The 22,500-nt window shown below is 40.9% G+C and overlaps 1 protein-coding gene across 1 annotated transcript in view; it reads left to right on the top strand.

Moving 5' to 3' along the window:
• The window catches only part of dipk2ab (divergent protein kinase domain 2Ab), a 55,961-nt gene that overhangs the window by 835 nt on the left and 32,626 nt on the right, over window positions 1–22,500 (top strand). Inside the window, exon 2 of the mRNA XM_026944854.3 lies at window positions 12,867–13,745. Within this exon, the coding sequence (XP_026800655.1) occupies window positions 13,092–13,745 (654 nt within the window). The 5' untranslated portion in view covers window positions 12,867–13,091. The remainder of the gene's footprint in view (window positions 1–12,866; window positions 13,746–22,500) is intronic.

Genomic DNA, 22,500 nt, shown 5'->3' with positions numbered 1-22,500 from the left:
TCATATTTTATGAAAAGGTTGCTTTATCAGACTCTAATCACACTTCAGGTTATTTCTTATGAGCAAGCAAAACCACTAAACTGTGCTCGAGTGCTGTGCACGAAGGACAGTACGCAGAGACCAACATTGCATAAGCTCAGCAGTTCCACAGTTGTTATTCCTAACCTTTGCATTTTGTATTCGAGATGCAAAAGAGTGCAAATCCATGCGCTCGGGACTTCGCAGAAACCAGATTGCTTTGCATGCATTAAGGTGAGACTGGACCGTCATGCAGGAGGAGCAAGTTCTGTGTGCAAATGTTAGAGAAATAGGTAAATATTCTGAGAAAACTGTGCCTCTGATCATATTTGATAATCACACCCTCTGACCAAAGGGTCCTAATTTGTACCTTTCCATCTTCTGTACCTTTAGTGTGTATTTTTCACCCGGAAAAGTCTATAGTGCAGGATTTAAGGTGCATAAATGGACTGTTTCTAGGGTCAAGAAATGTAAATGACACCAGACACCTTGCTAGGTAAAGCCATAAGATACGGCTTAATACTTTTTTTTTTTTTTTTTGAGAGTGTAGTAGTGGTCTGTGAGCACAGAAACCATTAAACTGTGCTCGCAAGAAAGGACAGTAAACAGAGATGAACATTTCCAAAGCTCAGCAGTTCCACAATTCTTCTTTGCAATTTGCATTCAGGATGCAAAAGAGTGCACATTCGTGTGCTCGGGATTTCTTTAAAAACCAGAATGCTCTGCAGGCAAGCGCCCGCCAAGCGACAACACAACACGAAGCATATTAATAACCTTGCAAATGAACGTACGTGTTGTTTAAGCATCGGCGTTAAACTGGTCAGGATCGGGATACTGGGAACAGACGGACGCTCTGATGAACACAAAGGCGAACACTGAGTGTGTGGGTTTTATCTGAAGTCATTGTTCATCTCAGTTTACACACAAAGTCGGCTTTGCTCACTTGTGGCTTCATTTCTGCATTGACTCTCTGACAGAGTGACACGAGAGAACTAAGGAAGAGTTTGTGTAATTTTTGTAAAGAAACAAAAAAAGGAAAGTTGTGCTGTGTGATGGAGCGTAACGACGACTGTGTGTCTGTTTAAACCCTAATCTGACTAATAAGAGCTGTTTCCTTTTTTCTTTTAGCTCAAAACAAGTGCACAAAAGAGAGAGTGATTTATTTCCATCTTTCATTCCGTGTGTGTGTGTGTGTGTGTGTGTGTGTGTGTGTGTGTGTGGTCGCCAGACTGAGACTCCTCAGCCCTGGATGACTGTTTCTGTGGTCTCACATTATTGACTCCCTCAGTCGATAACCTTGGCAACTGCAGCCGAACACGCTCTGAGGTAACGCCGGATAGCGAGCGCGTCTCTATTCAAAAACTAATGAATTCGATCCGGGCTAGAGCGCTGTCTGAGCTTGAACTTGAGAATAATTCTCGAGTTATGGATGCACTTCCACGCAGGCGAGAGTGATTACACTGGAAATGCTGTTCGAAGACTGTATAACAGGTTGAGCGCGATGCTTTTGAAGCCGACGAGCTTTTTCGATAGAGCGATGAAGAGAAAATCCTTCACATGGTCACATTTGGACATCTTCAGCTCTTTATATTCAGCTGCGTTTTCCTGGACCGAAGTGTTCCTCTTCACGTTAGTGTGAAATGCGTACTCACGCTGATTACTACACCAGTCTCTGTCTCATCACGTGAGGTAAAATTCGCTCATGACGTTTAAACACCAGCCTCATCGTCATCTCTTTACTCCACTCATCTCTGTTCACGCTAACATCCGTGTGGAAATAATCACTGATTCATTCACTCATTCCTGTTCTGTTGGATAAACTTCTTGTTATTTTTTATCTTTTGCCTTTTATTTGGTCATATTAACTGTTTTTATTTATTTAAACTACACAGCGTGGAAGCGCTCTTCTCAGTTTTGATGATGATGTGACAGAGCAGGAGCATGGCGGCCATTTTGAAAGCTGATGACGCTTATTTCTGTCCATCTTGTTCCAACACGTAGCTATCAAACAACTTGAACAAGGTGTGGTTAGCGAGGTTGTAGACGTCTTTATGCAGTGTGACTGTTTTTGCCGTTGTGTTTGTTAAACTGGTTCCTTACGCAACGTGAGCTATGCAGACAGACACCATGGCAGAGTTAGAAAGTGAACTAACAACACATTTCCACTTCATTTTGAAGAAACACTATTTTCTTAGTGTGGAGATCTCGAAGTATATTATTGCAGACTTTTCAGCCTCACCGACATTCAAGCGTTTTCACAGACCACCACATGTGTTGTGTGTGTGTTTGTGTTTGTGTGTGTATCTGCTTATGTTATTGTATAAAGCATTGGAGAGCAGTGATTGGTGGAAATTTTTAAATATAGCACTTTGTACAGCACCTTGGTGAAAAGACTTCTTTGTAAATGCACTTTATAAATAAAATTGACTTGCTTGTGTTTGTTAAATACGCAGAATAATTACACGTATTTGCCGAAACAGTTCACACAGTTCACAAGCTAGACAAAACGTACAAACACATCACAACACAGACTCAAAAATTCATGCTAAGTGTGTGGAATGTGATGTGTTGGGTTTAGTGTGAACATCGGGCCTCATTTATCAAACTGGATATGAACGGATTTGGGTGTAAATTGTTCATTTACACAAGAAAAAGAATTTGTACTTAATGAAAATTCTGTAATTTCAGGAAAAAAAAAAACGTTCGTAACCTACTCGTGCTCCTGAGTGTGTTGAAGTTTATGCATAAGAAGACTAACTAACGTAAACCTCGACTCGATCGACTTCAAATCGTATCATTAGCATGAATTATTTCATGTTTATACCTGGAATATACTGTCGAGTTTAAATTTCTTATTTTTAATACGTTTACAGCGTTTAGCAGATGCCCTTATTCAGAGTGACTTATAGAAGAGCTTTGGAATCAAAAACACATCGTCATGTTAGTTCACTAGGTCAGGGACTAAGCGAACGTTTAGTGAAAACTAGTTATTTTACCTTATATTATCAGCGTTAATTAAAGAATATAAAAAATAAAGAAAGAAAGCCATCACAACCCTGTAAATTAAGAGAGATAAAACTGATCATTCAGTTATGACTAAAGAAACGGCGGTGTATAAACGGAGGATGCGCCTGTCTGCCTGTCTGCCTGTCTGTCTGTCTGCCTGTCTGTCTGCCTGTCTGTCTGCCTGTCTGCCTGCCTGTCTGTCTGCCTGCCTGTCTGCCTGTCTGTCTGCCTGTCTGTCTGTCTATCTGTGAACAAACGCCTCAGCTGACGGAAGATGCAGCGCTCACTTATGAGGGAGAGGATGATTAAAGACCAGTTTGGAGGATGAAAGCTGGCTTCTAAATCGGTTCTGTTTGTTTCGGCGTCTTCTTTTAACTCTGTTCAACACTTTAGATCCAGAACGTCACCCGAGACACGTAACGCAATTTAAAAATAGCGTTGACGTGATTAGTGTTCATGACCACCTGGGTACAGATCTTTTTTTTTTTTTTTTTTTTTTTTTTTCTCCTCGTTTTCATGTCACACTATTTTCTTGTCATCTCATTTAATTCACATCTAAGTCACCTTTTCTGCAATTTATCTCTTGATTTTGATCTTTTCCTGTGCTGTTACAGTGTTAACGATTTCACACGCGCACACACACACACACACACACACATTTTATATATATATATATATATATATATATGTATATGTATATAAATATATATATATAAAATAAATAAAATGTATACCCACATATATACACATATAATGTTGGCATAGACATGAGTCTAAATAACTTTCACTTTTTGTAGCAAAGTTTTGTAGTTTACTTGTCATTTCAGTTGTGTGAGCTTTGCCTTTTATGGAGTTTTGTGGGCGTCACCAAATGCAAATCAGCTGCACTGTGCGCACGCCTCGATAATTTACGGATGATTGTCATTCATCAACATATGCACGCAAATACAAAGATCAGCATTTCCACCACATTTGTTAATAACTGTACTAAAATATTGCTAAATGAGGCCCAGTGAGTTGTATTTTGTTGTTTTTGCGTCGTGAGAGTCTGTCCTTTTGTTCGTTCTGAGACACTGCAGTTGTGACTTTTTGCACGTCTTCTGTAGCAGTTGTCTTTTACCAACCTGTTTTTCATTCCATAACTTTATACAAGATAACACAAGAGCATTCAGACTCATTGTGGAAGTTTGTATTAGTTTGAGTTTTGCTCAGCCTCCTCATACACCGAGCGGTTTTGTCGGCTTTATCTGCCCCCTTCGTGCTGCGTTTATCTCCTGTCTGTGACTCAGCTCTTTCAATTTGGCCAAGTTTAGATCTCCTGATTTGAAAGGGATAATGATCGTTGAAGCGTTCTGTTCTGCCGGTGCCAGGCGCTCTGTGGTGAAGCGTGGGCTCGGTGTGAGTTTATTTCTCCTCGGTCAGCAGCGACGTGAGTGCTCGGCGAGCCCTGGCAGAAGCGGGATGACCAGCGGTGGGAGATGAGAGCGGCGTGGGGAATAGAGCTGTAATTCAAACCAGCAGCAGTGAGCCAGAGAGAAATTTCTGGAAATGAAAACTACTAAAAGGAAAGTGGGTTTGATTTATTTTGATGGAACGCCGTGAGCCTGTCAGATATGTTTTTATTGTCCTGTTTATATACATGTACACAGCAGGGTGAAATGGAGATCCTCCAGGACCATGATGCAACAGCAAAACACTGAGGACTAAATAACCAGACAGAGCAAAAGTGACCTCGGTGGCCTAAGACTCAAAATCTGAGCCAGGCTATAAAAATGTAAATTGTTATGGATTATGGAAAATAATCAACGATGCATGAAGGGGAGTTACTCTTATCACCTTGAAGTTGACCATTTTCCTAGAACAACATGTCCTGATGTGTTTTATTCCCCTTATACCATTAGAATTTGCCTACTTTAACCATTGTTAGATATTTCACTTTATTTATCCATTTATAGTTACATTGACAAGGCTGTTCCTATTATCACTTATGTTATAGCAGCTATAAACTGTTCTGCTTTACCTCTGACTGCTACAAAGCTCTGACACTGGAGACTCCTTCCCTAAATGTTAAATAAATGAAAGTTAACAAAAGTTCACCATAATCAATGATTACACACATTTTAAAAATCCGTTTATGTGGCGCTACATTCAAGTCAAGTTTGAACGAGTGAATGAATATAAACCTGTGATTTGTCTGGAAAATTAATCAACACCCTCTGAGTCGAGAATTCTGCAACGCTGTGGTATATGAATAATAGATAAAATATATGTATATAAAAAAAAACAGAAGGTCTGGCATTCTAGTATTTTTAGCAGAAACCCTGTGGATAAATTGCATGCAAAAGTGATCGTCCAGAATGCTAGTGGTTTTGCAAACACAGATGCTAAGTGTTTTATGCTAAGTGCGCACGATGCGGAGGCTCTGATGATATCTCAGCTGTTTCCTGTGTCCACTTGTGGTCTGAAATGTTGCAATTCCCATTCCAAACATCGACGCAGCTGTTCGAGAACAAAAAAAACAAAACAAAACATGAATAAATATTGGTGGGATTGTTAAAAAAAAAAAAAAAGAACAATTATTGAATATCTGAAAAGGTCTGGTTATGACTGCGTTACAGTACGCGAGAAGATACAGAGCTGTGACAGACTGCAGCAGAGGATTATTTCTGTAACTTAATAACCTTTTTAAATATAAATGTCCACTAGGCCTTCGTGATGAGTCACACTATCTGCCATTTTCATCCTCCGATGTGTGATTCTCGCCCTTTTTAAACAGGATATGACATTACACGAATGTTTGAGTCCCAGTTTAAGTGCACTCGCTCAGACAGCAGTTCGGTTAGCTGCTGCGTTGTGCAGTTCTGACATCTCACGCCGCTGCTAATGCTTTCCCACTGTAGAATAAAATCAGCATAGGGAGGACATGGCACATACTCTCACTTCCTGTTTGATTCAGTTGTTTTGTCTTTGCTAAGGAAACTGTATGTCTCTGAGGAGTCACAGTTACAGATGATTGACCTGACCAGACAAGATCATCAACTTTCTGGATCTGAGCTGATAGGCTTCTTGTGTTCTTCAGAAAAAAAGTTTGTTTGCGTAAAGGCGCTTCTCATGAGCTCCCAGATTTTGTGGCTAAGTTTGCTGACTTTTTAGCTCCCTGTAGCAACCTGATTTTTAAAAAAAGAGCCTAACTGTTTGAGTTACTCCAACTGTAACTCTGTCTGTAACTCTGACTGTAAAGTAACTCCGACTGTAGCTCCGTCTGTTGCTCCGTCTGTAACTCTGTCTGTAACTCTGACTGTTACTCCGACTGTAAAGTAACTCCGACTGTAAAGTAACTCCGTCTGTTACTCCGACTGTAACTCCGTCTGTAACTCTGACTGTAAAGTAACTCCGTCTGTAGCTCCGACTGTTACTCCATCTGTAACTCTGTCTGTAACTCTGACTGTTACTCCGACTGTAACTCTGACTGTTACTCCGACTGTAACTCTGTCTGTAACTCTGACTGTAAAGTAACTCCGACTGTAGCTCTGTCTGTAGCTCCGACTGTTACTCCATCTGTAACTCTGTCTGTAACTCTGACTGTTACTCCGACTGTAACTCTGACTGTTACTCCGACTGTAACTCTGACTGTTACTCCGACTGTAACTCTGACTGTTACTCCGACTGTAACTCTGTCTGTAACTCTGACTGTAAAGTAACTCCGTCTGTAGCTCCGTCTGTAGCTCCGACTGTTACTCCATCTGTTACTGTAGCTGTAGCTCCGACTGTAACTCCGACTGTAGCTCCGTCTGTAGCTCCGACTGTTACTCCGACTGTAAAGTAACTCCGTCTGTAGCTCCGTCTGTTGCTCCAACTGTAGCTCTGACTGTAAAGTAACTCCGACTCTTACTCCGACTGTAAAGTAACTCTGAATGTAGCTCAGACTGTTAATCCGACTGTTACTCCGACTGTAAAGTATCTCCGTCTGTTGCTCCGTCTGTTGCTCTGTCTGTAACTCTGACTGTAAAGTAACTCCGACTCTTACTCCGACTGTAAAGTAACTCTGAATGTAGCTCAGACTGTTAATCCGACTGTTACTCCGACTGTAAAGTATCTCCGTCTGTTGCTCCGTCTGTTGCTCTGTCTGTAACTCTGACTGTAAAGTAACTCCGACTGTAACTCTGTCTGTAGCTCCGACTGTAGCTCCGACTGTTACTCTGACTGTTACTCTGACTGTAAAGTAACTCCGACTGTTACTCCGTCTGTAACTGTTTCCTTCATGTCTGTATCCTGACTCATCACTTCCACGGCTTCATTCTGTCTGTGTGTTTCATAGAAATTATAGAATTCTGTAAATACAGAAATAGTTTGTTTGTGGTGCCATAAGAATATAGTCTTTGTACTGTGCTTATAAACTGTTAGTCTCTATTCTGATAGAGCTCTATATTCTATTCTATTATATTCTATTAGAATTCTATTATAGCTCTATTCTATTCTGATAGTTCTATGCTATTCTGATAAAACTCTTTTCTATTCTGTTCTATTCTGATGAAAGTCTGGTTTGTTCTATTCTATTATGATAGTTCTATTCCTTTTTGTTAGAACTCTATTCTGTTGTAGTTCTTTTCTATTCTATTCTGATAAACCTATTCTAATCCAATAAAACTCTATGCTATTCTATTATTTTCTTTTGTGATAACGCTACTCTATTCTATTCTGATAAAACTTTGTTCTAATCTATTCTTATAAAATGCTGTTTTAGTTCTATTCTGGTAGTTCTATTCCATTTCTTTTTTTTGTTAGGATTCTGTTATAGCTCTGTTCTATTCTGTTCTGATAAAACTATTCTAATCCGATAAAACTCTATTCTGTTATTTTCTTTTGTGATAAAATGTTGTTGAGTTCTATTCTGATAGTTCTATTCTGTTCCTTTTGTGTGTTAGAATTCTCTTCTATTCTAATAAACTCTGTTCTATTCTATTCTGTTCTGATAAAACGTCTACAGTATTTTGGTAAGCTCTTTCATTTTGATGAAATTATTCTCTTCTGATAATGTTATTCTAATCTGTTCTGTTCTATTCTAGTGCCTTCATGCTTTAATATCTTCGAATATGCAAATTAGCCAGTGACGTCATTGATCACACATTAGCTACTTTCCCCTGAATAGAGTTGGTAACACTGCAGCACACCGCTTTACCAGCGCTTTACCAGCGCGTCACCACCGAGTCAACAGGACTGTTCACTTACAGTTTAAAAAAAAAAAAAAATAAACAAATTCATCATTACAGTTATAATAACACGTGTATTTTTCAGCTCTACGCCTTAAGGAAAAGGAAGATAAGTTCACAGTGAATAGGAAGTGTGATTTCAGTGCCGTCACTAACACGTGCAAGTGTAAAAAAAAAAAAAAAAAAAAAAAAAAAGAGAGAGAAGGAGCGAGCGAGCACCTCAGCAGGGCCACGTCCAATGCTCTCATTTTAATCAGTGTTCCCTTTTACACTGCACATGTGTGATGTGGTTGACACGCGTATAAAGCCTATTTTTCCACTCGAGACCTATTTCTGCTGTGTGCCATTAGCAGCACAGTTTCAACGTTTCAGGGTAGAAAACTACAAAATACTATATTCATGTTATATTATACAGCATGTTCCCATAATGCCACATTATCAGGCTATAGGCTGAAATATAGCTAATAGCAGTCCTCTGGCATTAATGACATGACTACATGCCCCTTTTTTACCTGGAAAAGGCACATATATAGCGTATATATCAGGAGGCGAAACCTTGATCGGCAAGTCAGTGATTGGCCAGTTAGCCAGTCTTTAGGCTAACTGTAGTACGACACATTTGATTTAGTTTATGTGGCTGCAGCGTACTAACTTTAACACAACTTTGCCCATGTTTTGGTTTGTTTTTGCTTCTCTAAAGAGCCCCTGTGGACAATTTTTCTGAAAAAATAATTTAGAAACCTACATGCAACAGACAATGACAGTTATGCTGTGGGAGGTAATGGCAATAGGTCTCATGTCCTCACGCTAACACTTTAATTCATTCCACGTAAGCTGTAGCTGCTTGTTCACATCGTTGGTGCTTTTTGCTTAGATAAGAGCGCAAATTAAACAAAAAATCCTCCAGTTTCTGCTTTCTACTGACCGTAGCCATTGCTGTATATCATGAGCTAATATGCGAGCTAATATGCTACCATGACACTCGTTTTTAGCCTGTCCGGCTTCAAGCTACTTTTTCAGAGGCGGGAGTGTGGACGTGATCAAGTTTATGTTTTTGTTACACCTCATATAATATAAGCGAAGTTGTAATTGTTTATCACAAATACCATACTAATAGATATGAAAAACGACCATTTTTTTTTTTTTTTTTTTTTTTTTTTTTTTTTTAAAAACAGATTTCTGCAGAAAGAGAGTCTAAGACAAGCATGTGTAATGCCCACTGCATACTATCTCTGAAATGTAGTTTAAATTTTACGAAGATCTTTGGCCGTATATATGTTACCCACCGCAGCACTTTAGCTACCCGACTAACATGAACTGTAGTTACATTTTAGTTATATAACTCAATATAAATAAAATATAGCCACATTTGAGCTGCATTTTGTGGCCACAGTGATAAGTAGAGCTCCACTCAGACATTTCTCTCTCTCTCTCTCTCCTCTTACTGCACATCAGCACTTACCAGATGGTTAATGCTCGCTGTAGTGCTGCTTCAGAGTGAGGCCAGGTTTGCCTTCAGATTAAAGAATTATATTGGCAGTATTACTAAAAGCACCCTGTCTTAGCCAGTCAGCATTCACCTGAAGGATGGTTGAGGCACAGCATGACGTGCTGTTCGGATTTTGGAATTGTTCACGTCTTGCCCCGCTTACCCTTAAACGCTCACTCTGTTGCGATGCAAATGCACAAACATGCTTCAGAGCTTCACAGAAGTATAAACCAGCCTTCATGTCCTTTTTTGTGCTTGGTTAGTGAGGAGTAAAGCTGAATATCATCTTGGACAGGACTTCTGCTCTGTTCTTTTCTGCATAAATAGAAATATGTGAGTCTTTCCAAATCCTGTGCTCCAATTTGACCTCAAATTATTTGGGTGTAGTTTTAAAATTTGCATAATGATAACTGGGTAATGCAATCCAGGCTCATACTGAGAATTCCAGAGCCGCACTTTCTGAAAATACACAATATCTGCATATCTCTATGTAATTGTGATTGGTGTTAACCGCTGCTGTTTACTGGACTATACTGAAGCCCTACTATGTTCATTTTCTGCTGCTCCACAGGGCTCTGTTGCCCGGTGTGTTTTTTTTCTTCTTTGGCTTTGTCAGATAAACTGGCCCATTGTTCTCATCCAGTGAGAATTCTTTGGGAAACCTTTTTAAATTATCCAGCTGCCTGTACCAATTTGCCAATTACTTTGCTTGGTAGAACAGAAATTGCTTCTGAGAACACATCCTTCTTCCCATATATTGGCATAATCAGATTCAGTTTGAAGGATAATTTTAGGAAAAACAGTGATGTGTATTTGTGCATTCTCAGTGGAAGTATAGACACAGTGTTTGTTTTTAAGGCCCTGAACCATAAAAAAGACCATTTTCTGGAAAGTCATACTTTTGCCTTCTAAGGAAATACATTGCCCAAAATAAATGAATGACTAACACCATAATGAGCCTAGTTAGTTTGCTCTAACTTGCATAATTCTGCCTTTTATTTCACTCATTCATCTTCAGTAAGCACTTTATCCAGGTCAGGGTGGCAGTGGATCCAGAGATACTGGGAACGCACCCTGGATAGGATGCCATTCCATTGTAGTTTAGTATGCACAGACCTATTTGCACATCAAACTTAGAGTAGACCTTTTCAGAAGTGGAAAGAAACCAGAGAACCCAGAGGGTTCCACACATACCCAAACTTGGGATTGAACCGGGGACCTTAGAGCTGTGAGGCAGCAATGCAACCCACTGCTCCACTGTGCTGCCCCACCTTTTTAATTTACTGTTGGCAAACTATGTACTTTTAAGTTCGGGGCCCTGAGCATAGCCTGGGAATACTTACTCAGCTTGAGGTGAATGTAGTTGACTGGAGTACTTGCTCACTGACTTCCTCTTTGAAGTGGTGCTCCTCTTCACTTCTATCACCCTACACTTCACAGAGGTACATGAAAATATGTAGAGAATATCTACATACTCATTGATCATTGGTCTACCACGGCTGTCTGAAAGACAGTGCTTTTGATATGCCTGACCTGATAAACTTCAAAGTGGTTCAGTTGAGCCATTTTGACATTGTTGTAAAGGATACGACATGAACAATGTTATTGGAAGTCATTTCTCTTATAGAAAGAAAGGTGCTGAGAAGATAGATGTGTGTTAAAGTAAATGGTTTGGCTTTAGCAGATGCTTGTGGTAGGCCTGTCTGAGCTAACTGAGTGAAGTATTGTTTGTGATTCCTAAAATACAAGTGCTGAGGTTTGTCTCTTCTCGGCAAGTGTGCAGCTCTATCATCTGACTGTTTCAGTGACCCCCTGCATGCATCAGGCGCATCCTCTATAGACTCTAGAAGGAACAGAATATCATACATAATATTCCCAAAGTATTCATTGTAAATCTGACACAGGCCATATTTTTTTTCCCCAAAGGCCAGTGACTTCAAAGTAAAATTAAAATTTGCCTAGGCAACTCTCCCTAGGTAACAGTGTATGGCATTTCTTACTGCTGTAAATACAATGTCTTTCTGTGGGATCATCACCAACCAGATTTATTAATAGCTGAGAGGTTGCTGCACTGTTACTCATTTAACTTTTTTAAAATCTGGTATTGATAACGTTTTCCCAGGAGGAGAAATAAGCCAGGGCAAGCTCGTTCAAAATGTCTGGCAGCTTAATCATCTGGGAGGGATCCATGTTGTTAATATTAGAATATTAAAGTAAGGAAACTGGCCAAATGTCCTGTGTTTTTAATTTTTTTTTTTTTAGCCACTATTTAGTTCTCTTCCATCATATGCTTTCTTTAAGACACATGAAGCCACCGCATCTTATAGATCTGCTGCTCGTGCTAGGTCTCAGGGCAGCTGAACACTCAGAAGGAAGTGCTATCTGCCCTCTTTGGTATACGTGATTGGTGTGACAGAATAATGCTTTCCCTCCCACCCAGAGAGCATGGACAAGTTTGTTCAGTTTTTTTTCTCCCTAGGACCCTCAGCCACAGATGGATATGGCGTTGTCGATCTCCCAACGATAGGGGTTTTCGATGATAATGATAACGCTTTTCTGTTTGACGTGTCCAGTTGGTGAATTTGAAACAGAAAACTTGCCTTTACTTTAGAGATATTTATCTTCTGTGGATGATTTTCCCCAAATTAAAAAGGTTGAAAATTAATGCTATCCCAGTGTGCATTTGTGGTTAATATAGAACCGGCTGGGAGGTATGGTGGTGGAGCGGATAGCGCTCCCACCTCACATATCCAGAGTCTGCGGTTCTATCTTGAGCACTACGTATGCACTCCTCATGTCTGCATGGGTTACCTATGGAATCTCCGGTTTCCTCCCACCTCCCAACAACATGCTGGTAGGTGAATTGGTGACTCTAAGTTGCCCCTAGTTAGGAATGATGTGTATGAATATAAATGGTGTACTGTGATTGACTGGCATCTCATCCTGGGTATATTCCCACTTCCATTGTTTCCAGAATAGGCTGCAGATCCAATGCACCCCTGACCAGGTTGCAGTTACTGAAGATGAAAGAATGAATGAATGAAACTTGCTTGTTCCGAAAGAGTCTTCCAGAAATGAAACTTAAAATGATTTGCTTTGTCTTATCTCTGTCACTGACTCGGTTGTTCTTTGTTCCCTAACAGGATTGTTGGCATTCTATGGTGCACTCCTAGCTGGATCCAAGAGGATGTCTCCCAGCATCCTGTCAGCACTGCCTAAAGGGAGACTCCATCAGCATCCTCTTCCTTTCTGGCAACTGTAGATGAAGAACCAGCACACAATGACAGAACACCAGTGATTCCTGCCTTTGACGTTCCTCACCTCCCCATCCCTCTACCTTATACCCCTTCCCAGTCCCAAGCCTGACCATGCTGCGTTTCCTGCCCCTCAAACTGGGCCGAGTGTACCGCTGCCTGAAGCTGCTCTTTATCGTGGGCCTGTTTGTTGTGCTCTTGATGAACACTCACACACTTCTCGCCTCCTTTCAGAAGAACGAGCTAACAGACCGCCGCTTTATCCACCTCAACAAGTGCCCGGCTTGCTTCGGCACCAGTTGGTGTCGCAAATTTATGAACGGGCAGGTATCCTTTGAATCGTGGGGCCGATTGCGTTTTCTTGATGTCTTCAACGTAAAGAACGTTTTCTTTGCCCAGTATGGTGAGCCACGGGAAGGCACGCGGCGCATCGTCCTCAAGCGCCTTGGCTCCAACCAGGAGCTGGCGGACATTGACCAGAAAATCTGCAAGAGGGCCACTGGTCGACCTCGTTGCGACCTCATCCAGGCCATGTACAAGACAGAGTTCGCCCGACTTAATGGAGACGTTCGCCTCTTGACCCCTGATGTAGTGGAAGGCTGGTCTGACCTGGTCCACTGCCCCTCGCAGAGACTGCTGGACCGGATAGTCAGGAGATATGCTGAGACTAAAGACTCAGGAAGCTTCCTGCTGAAAAATCTCAAAGACACAGAGAGGATGCAGCTTCTGATGACTCTGGCTTTTAACCCTGAGCCTTTGGTCCTACAGGTGGGTCTTGACATCTCTACTCATGATAATTGTCCAGTCTTTTGTTATGGTTAATGCTATGGTTTGTATCCTTCTTGAAGAGATTAATATTGTCTATGCTGAGATGGATACATGCAGGGGCGGACAAATCACTAGCCCAGTTGCCCGGGACGATTTGCTGATTATTTCTCAAGGAAGCGAACACGACATGCTATGTCAGACACCTTTTTAGAAAATGATAATTATGATGGCTGAGTCATCCTCTACGCAGGAATTTATTGTTAACTACCATTTTTTTTTTAAGTTTCCAGGCAACCAAAACATGAGACTGGGCAGGACACTGGAACTTTCACTTGCCCAGTGAGCTAGCTGATGGATTTATGATTTACCAACCCTGACTTGGCATCACATTTGGCCAAATTGTTCAAACCTTCCAAAAAATCTTGCAAAATCTTGTTAATTCTGTCTTTATCTAAGGAGTACAAACTATTCTCCAAAATACTGTCCATGCTCCTAAACAGGATGCTGAGATGTTTAATATTTTAAAGCAGCCATGATCACATTATTATGGTATTACTGATTACAGGAACATACGCCGTTCTCAGAAGCCATTTGCGAAATCTTAACAGAAACCTCCTACCTGTAATGTATGAGTTGTAAGGTTACAGGCTGATTATAATGTTTGTGCTTGAATTGCCCTTGATAACTCTCTGTGCCGAATGGAACCTGTCAATATGACAGGGTGCAAATGGGCTCGGAAAACGGTACTGCAAATTATAGGCTTTCTTCCCTTCATCCCTTTCTTCCCATGGCCATATTTCTTGCGTAAGCTACAATGTGTTTCAAGCCTAAAATAGGCTTTTGACTGTAATCGTAGTTGCTCTCTTTGCAAGGCCTTAATTGCAGCTTCTAACTCCACTTGGATGGGTTTGCCTGTAGCCGTGATGTGTGGGGATTTTTTTTCCTGTCTGTGTTCAATTATTTAAGCTAATGGTCAGTGGGTTTTAACTTCAGAAACTGCATTTATAACCCAGACATCTCAAAAATAACCAGTGAAACTGGTTTTATTAAATAAACCAAATTAGGAAGATATGTCTGCTTTCTCATCTTTGTCAGTCAGGATATTATCATCCATCATCTTCAATGTCTTGTGTTGAAACAGTAGTAATAGATATTAAAGTCTGTTATTGGCTGTGATTTCCCATACTGATTAGACAATCAATTCCAATTTCAGCCGGCATTGATTGTGGCTCGTGGAGAACCAGGACAACAAAAGAACAGCTTTGTGAAGAGTTCAGTGTCTGAACTGACCACTGATCAATCACAGGATCCCTCATTCACCTGCAGGCATTTGGACAGACAAAAGGGAGCTCAGCTCCTCAGAGAGTCGAGTCGATAAATTCTGATTAGTTGTGTACTCACTCTCGCTCTCTCTCTCTCTTCTTCTTCTTCTTCTTCTTCTTTTTCTTCTTCTTCTTCTTCTTTCTCTTTCCCATTTACCTTCTTACGTTCCTATTTTCTCTCTGTGTCTCCTCTCATTTTTAATCCTTCGTTCTCTTTTCTGTTTGCTTTCTTTGCTCCTTCTGCTTTCTAGATCCAGCAGTTCAGTGAAATAATTCATATGTAATCACAAAAATAACTGAGTCCAAAAAAAATCTGAGGTTGTAAGGACTTTTAGAATCAGGTCAAATACAGTGTTCTATGCTATAAAGCTTCTTCTTTTGCACTTTTTGAGATTGGATATTCATTCATCTTCAGTGTGCACTAGTGATGTCAATTTTGCGGCTGATCCCGAGCCTATCCCGGGAGCACAGGGTGTGAGGTGGGAATACGCAGTGGATGGGACGCCAACACTCATTCACATCTAGGGGCAGTTAAGAGTTTCTAGACCACCTGCCCATCACTGACCATGTGACAAGGTACACATACTCTTTCACTTGGAAAGATACCTGCCGAAGCTTTGCTAATCCCCAAATCTTCTTTTTCACAATAATAAATGGGAGAGCTATCTATCATGTGACTTTGGCTGTTTTGTTCTGAAACAAGAAAAAGAGAAATGAGAAAAATGTTGAGGAAATAATGGTTTGGAACATGCAGGGAGCAAGGATTGTCTGTATTGCAAAGAGAACCAGAGGTGCACTGCAAAAAATAAACGTAGCTGTTTTATACTGTGCACTCTTAAGAACTATGTCCTGTTTCCATTTGGGTACGACATGCCAAATAATAATTTATAGAAACAGTTTTATCACGCTTACATTTTGATCTTGCTCTCCCACACAAAGAGAACTGGATTCAGGGATCTGCTGCGCACGTCAGCAGACGAATTGATTTCCTCTCGGACTCTCATTGGCTGTTTCTCAGTGCTGTTCTTGCTACAAGTAGCAGAGGGGTGCACACAATTCATCACTGAGAAAATCAAACATGCTTCAAAAATATTGGCACCTCTGCAATCGCTCGCAGACTGAGAAAAATCACGTTACTGAGTCGTTAACACTGGAGGAGCATCATACTCACCGAGCTCTAAAATGAGTCGGCAACAAGGAGATCAGGGCCAAAATCGTGTAGTGAGCACTATGCTTAAGGCCGCTTTAATGCTGTTTGACCCCCCTGCTTCCTAAAACAAGACAGTTTTTTGACAGTTTTAAAATTTTTGACTGTCATTGCTCAATCAGTCAACTATTATTCAACATTTTAAACCATATTAATTAGCATTTTAATGTTAATGTCTTTTCTCAAGATAATGACAGCCTTATTACAAATGCAGTCTCTTTGTTATGGCACCAGCAACTATATTATATGTATAAACTATATATATAAACTATAATCACACATAATAATAGGAATATGAATCACAAAAGCATGTAATGTTTACACACCGGTAATATTATTCCCATTTCAGAGGATTTTGTAAATGATGCTCCGTTGTTCCTGCATGCACCACCCAAATTGCATTGGATTTTTCTTTACTTCTTTTTATTTTCCTCCTGTATATCTTCCAACTGCATGGGCTTAGGCACCCCCATAAATAGTTAATTTTACACTGAACTGGTGAACTTGACTCGTGCTCCTCGGGAGGAGTGTGTGGCTTGAGATAAGCCTCTTGCTCAAAGCGCTTGGCCGAGAGCTGCACCTGAGGCCCTGTCCTCCGCTCCCACTCCTCCGAGAGACTGAGCGAAGGAAGGAGGTGGAGCTTACTAGAGCAGAGAAAGGCTTAAAGAATTAATGGTTTCTGTCTGTGAACACAGTTTGCTTTGTACATGTGCAGTGTCTGATAAGTCCTGCTCCTCACACAGCTACTGTTACTACATAAGGGAACTGACGTCTTACACAGCTGAGTATCCGACCTCAAACAAATTGAGCTGACTTGTTTAGACTAAAGCACAGGCTTAGTCAGGAAGTGTCGGGTTTGCGAGTTGCTGAGCTGTGCATTCTAACCGTGCACTTCATGCAATGGAAATTCGCTTCTTTGCTCTTTTTTTAGAGGTATTTTTCTTGTTAGAGAAGAGCAAGCATACCAGCAGTCCAAACTGGCGTCCTGCTCTGCTCTGGCTGTAAAATCCCGACCCCCTCCCGCTCGGCTGTGTGAGAAACCAGACTCCCTCTTTGTCTCTGGAACACAATCCCGAGCGTTGTTTCGAGTTTGGCCCACAACACACGTCCCTCTACAAGCCCACTGAAAAACGCAGCTCGCCAGCAACATTCCCACAATCATGTGCCTGTCAGTTTGGCTTTGAGTAATAAATGTTTTTAGAAGATGAAATGGTAGCAACCAAAAGAACCCTCTGAGATACTGGGCTTACTGAAGTAGCAGCTCTTTACATATAAGGAATAAAACACATTGGGAGGTGCGGTTATAGGAAAATAATCAACAACAGGGTGGAATGATTCAGCCCGACACAAAGCAGAGTTCCTGGTACTTCCCTTACATTGATTAAGATCACTTAAGATAACTACTTAATCTTGCCAAACTATATATAATTCAAGAGGTTCTATCACTCGATATTTGATATTTGACCACTGTTTTATAGAAATGCTACAGTGATTATAATGCCTTGATTTGTGTGACGAGTAACCATGGAAACAGGCAAACTCAAAGCGGGAGTTACGACCTTATTATGAAACATGCAATGAACAGTAATGTGCATGTTTGGAAAAATACTGATGTATTCACGTTTACTTCACATTTGGTCAGATATAATTATCATTTCTATCTACTTTCTATTAAAATATGCTCTCTGACGGGCGTTTAAGTGGTGAAAAACTCTTCCGTAATGCGATGGGAATAGATCATACACATCACACACATCATATTCGGGCTTGTGCTTAAAACGGGTGTGCAAGTTAAGATTATTCAAAATTATTCAGATCTATCTCGTAGTGAATTTACCGTGCTGTGTCTGGGGGCAGATCTGTGAAATCTGGATGTTGCCTTTTCAGGTTGCTGCAGCATTGAGGATGTTCTGTAATGGTATTTGAGTTCATTTTTGCATTGACGGCAGACAACAGCATTGTTTTCCACATCTAATGTAGACATTATTTGTCCCTCGTCTGTGCACTGCCATGCCTCCGTCATTTCACCGAATACTCAAAATGGTAAATTGTAATCGAGGATTTTTTAAAATTGGGTACTTGAATTTAATCAAGTAATCATGATGGCCCTAATTATTTTCCTGTAATAGTGTTTTATTCCTGTTATACTACAATTTGCAGATACATTCTTAATGTATTAATGAACAGCGTCATTCTTTTTATAGTTACATTTAATGATGTGGAATGTCTCTGAAACAAGTAAATTAAATTGATTAATTTGTATCAAGACAAAACAAATATTATCGAGAAACCGCAAATCGTAAGCTCCTCTGTCCTGAAGACTTTCCTGTAGTGGAAAACCTGCTCACTGCTACAAAACACTGACACCGGAGACTCCTTCCTTACATGTTACATAAGCATCTTTATATATTTATACATTTTTCTTTGTTAACTCTTAATTACAATGCATTATGTAGTTCATTTGCCATTACAAGTGCCAGTGAGTGAGCTGTTACTATAGAAACGATAACGTATTAGAGCGAGCGCGTTAATGTATACCTCACAGTCTGCACTACTGTCAGAGCTGCTGTTATAGAAAATAAATCAACACCTTCTAAGCAATCAGAATCAAGCATTCAGAAGCGCCGTCGTCTAAAAAAAGGAAAACGTTTACAAAATCCTTCAAGCTTCCACTCTGTTAACGTGCCAAATCTCAGCCATTAAAGCTTTGCCTTTTGTTTTTCTTTTCCTGCTAATTAGCCTAGCAGGGGTTCTTCACATCTACAGGGCAGTAATTCACTGACCCACATTCCCATCAAAGGCATTTATTACACCACAGCTCTGTGTAGGTCAAGTGCTCGTGTTTCAGCTTCTCCGGATCTCACATTCCCGGCCCTGTCAGGTTGTGCTCATGCTGCCTACTTCTAACGAACAGGGTTTTTTTTTTTTTTTTTTCCCGCTTCCCCATTTAAGCAGCTTCTCCATCAGTCAGTGTTAGCCTGGAGCATGTGACCAGCCATTACACACACACACACACACACACACACACACACACGCTGGCACAGGCAACATCTGCTCAGTCAGCCAGACAACAGGAGATGACGAGCCTCGAGGTTAACTCAGGAACTGCTCTCTCTTCTCTTCTCTTCTCTTCTCTTCTCTTCTCGCATCTCTTTTCATGCATTTTCATGCATCTTGTCTTCTCTTCTCTTCTCTTCTCGGCTTGGCTCGGCTCTTCTTGCATCTTCTCTTCTCTTCTCTTCTCTTCTCTTCTCTTCTCTTCTCGCTTTTTTGTTTGATTCTTTTTTTCTTCTCCCTTCATATTTCTCCTCTCCTATTTTCTTGTCTCTTCTTTTCTCCTCTTTTCTTGTCTGATCTAATCTTGTGTAATGTTTTCTAGTCTTTTTTGTTCTTGTCTTCACTATTTTTATTTCCTCTTCTCTCTCTCTTCTCATATCTGTATATGTCTTCTTTTTTGTTTTCTTTCCCTGCTCTTCTTCTGTCTCTTCATCCTGTTTTTTTTTTCTTCCGTTGTCTTCTCGCATCTTCTCGGATCTTCTCTTGTATTTTCACCTCTTTTCTCTCTTCTCATCCTTGCTCGTTCTCTCACCTGCGTTTCTCTTGTCTTTTCTTCTAGCTTCTTCTCATCTCTTCTATTTTTCTCATCTTTCTTCTATTCTTCTCATTTTCTTCTCTCCCCTGCTCTCTCCCCTCACCCCTCTCCCAGAGGCAGTGGGTCAGGAGGAAGTCATTTATTTATGGAGCAGGTCACAGAACAAAGGGGAAGAAAGCGAAAATAAAGGGAATGTTAGCGCGCAGTTGAACCTCGGCTTATCCTCTAGCGCGCGGGTGGCTGGAGGAAAAGTAAACAGCGGCGCGTCTTTGAGCAAGCACATGGCAGTGTTTGCCTTATTAAATGAAGCCTGTGCGGCTGTTTACTGACTGGCTGAAGAGAAGCTAGTCACATAGCCAGTTAAACTTCATTTCATAGAAACACCATCCTGATTTACCAGTCTTTGGTGTGTGTGTGTGTGTGTGTGTGTGTGTGTGTGTGTGTGTGTGCGAATGTGTGTGTGGGGACAGATTCAATTATTGTCTATAAATATTTCTGCAAGCCTCCAGCACCCTAATAAAATGAGAGATGAACCAACCGACAGGTGAATCTGAACTCTCTAATATAAACAGACACTTGCTGGAAGCTCCGCCCCCCAATCTTACCTCACTCTCGCGTTCTGTCATAAACACAGAATATTTTATAATAATAATAATAATAATAATGTGAAATAAAATCCATCATTGTATGTTCAACTTTACTGTACATATTTATATACAAGTATATATTTAATAATGGTTTGCTATACTTTGGTTTTCGGTCCAAAAAAGGACGAAGATTAAAAAAAAAAAAAAAAGTTTAAAAATATTAAATAGTCCTACATCAAAGAGTCATTTGTAACACTTTATAAATAATATTTCTGGTGATGTTCATTAGAAAGTTATTAAATATGTAAATTTTTTTTCTCATCACTGTGAGAAAATCTCAGCCATGTGAACATTAGACAAGTGATTTCTAGAAGGATTACATCAAAACTTTATTATTATTATTATTATTATTATTACTTTTTACTACATATTAATGCAGAATTACCCACAAATCCACCATCCAGCTGAGTTTCCTGACCACACAGCTGGTAAAATTCTTCCTCCTCCTCTACTCTTCTTAAATGAAATGGTAGAAATGCTCGTTTTCCTGACTTGTTTAGGCGAATGGTTCCATGATTAAATCATTTATCACGATATTTTAAAATGGAAAATTGCAATCGGGGGGAAAAAAAAAAAATCAGTATCTCACACGCCTACTGGCTTCTGTTGAGAAAGTCCGGACATTTGTTCTTATTCTTATATTTTTTTAATCGGTTGCGTCAGGGTCGTTATAGATCCTGTCCTTTCTGATCAGACCGTTCGTGTAGGTTTTGAACAGGTCACGTTTTCACGTCACTATTCACAGGCTTCGTGCTTATCGCAGCCCTGCGAAGGGTTTTAAAACGGCAGGTCTTTAATTAGCGCCTCGCTTTTGTTTGAGTCTGTGGATTCAGGGCACTTTATGCAGGAGGAAGGCTTAACCCAGCTAAAGCCCTCTCATTGAGCGACTCAGACAGTCTTTCATTACAGTGGAGTGGCCATTGTGTCCACCTTCAATCCTGTTAGTGTAAGGCAGAGTGGAGATTTGGGACGAGCCCTCGCCGGCTGCCGTGTATAGATGAAGAGAGAGAGATGTGTGGGTGGCAGAACGAGAGGTGTGTGTCTGTGTGTGTGCTCGTGTGTGACTGTATCTCACACAGACTGTTACCCCTGAACGAGCTGGCCGCCTGTAACCCTAATCCCCTGCCCACGTGGCTGACATAAACAGCAGCTGTGTTTAGTTAAGTAAATGCCCCGTGGTGTTTCAGGCTGAGTTCCTCGCCCCCGCTGCTTCTTGCTGTTACACTCTCGTGCCCACATTATGCTTTTTTCTTGGCACACCTGTGCTGAATGATTGTGGCCAACACGCAAATGAGTGAGCAGTGATTTGTCAACATGGCTGCTTTGGCGTAAAATGTACACGCCTGTGTGTGTGTGTGTGTGTGTGGGACCGGACGAATAATGGAGCGTCATTTCCACTGAGTAATTATCTAGTGAAATCACTCAGAGCTCGAGAAACTGCCTCGCCTCTAAACTCGGGGGCCTTGAGCACAACTCCTTTACCACTGATTTTAGAATAACTGCATAGAATATCTGGTTCCCAACACGATATTTTCTGTGTGTGTCTCTCTCTGTGTCTCTGTCTCTCTTGCTCTGTGTCTCTCTCCCTGTGACTATGTCTCTGTCTCTACCTGTGTCTCTGTGTGTGTGTGTGTGTGTGTGTGTGTGTGTGTATCTCTGTGTGTTTCCGTCTCTCTCCCTGTGTCTCTCTCTGTCTCTGTCTTTCTCTCTGTCTCTCTCTGTGTGTGTGTGTCTTTGTCTCTCTCTGTGTCTTTCTCTGTGTCTCTCTCTCTGTGTGTGTCTGTCTCTCTGTGTCTCTGTCTCTCTCTCTCTGTGTCTCTCTCTTTCTGTCTGTCTCTGTGTGTGTGTCTCTCTGTGTCTCTCTCCCTGTGTCTGTGGCTCTGTCTCTACCTGTGTGTGTGTGTGTGTGTGTGTATCTCTGTGTGTTTCCGTCTCTCTCCCTGTGTCTCTCTCTGTCTCTGTCTTTCTCTCTGTCTCTCTCTGTGTG

The sequence above is a fragment of the Pangasianodon hypophthalmus genome, chromosome 1 (assembly GCF_027358585.1).
Source record: "Pangasianodon hypophthalmus isolate fPanHyp1 chromosome 1, fPanHyp1.pri, whole genome shotgun sequence".
NCBI classification, from domain to species: domain Eukaryota; kingdom Metazoa; phylum Chordata; class Actinopteri; order Siluriformes; family Pangasiidae; genus Pangasianodon; species Pangasianodon hypophthalmus.
This window is presented reverse-complemented; position numbering and strand designations above follow the sequence as displayed.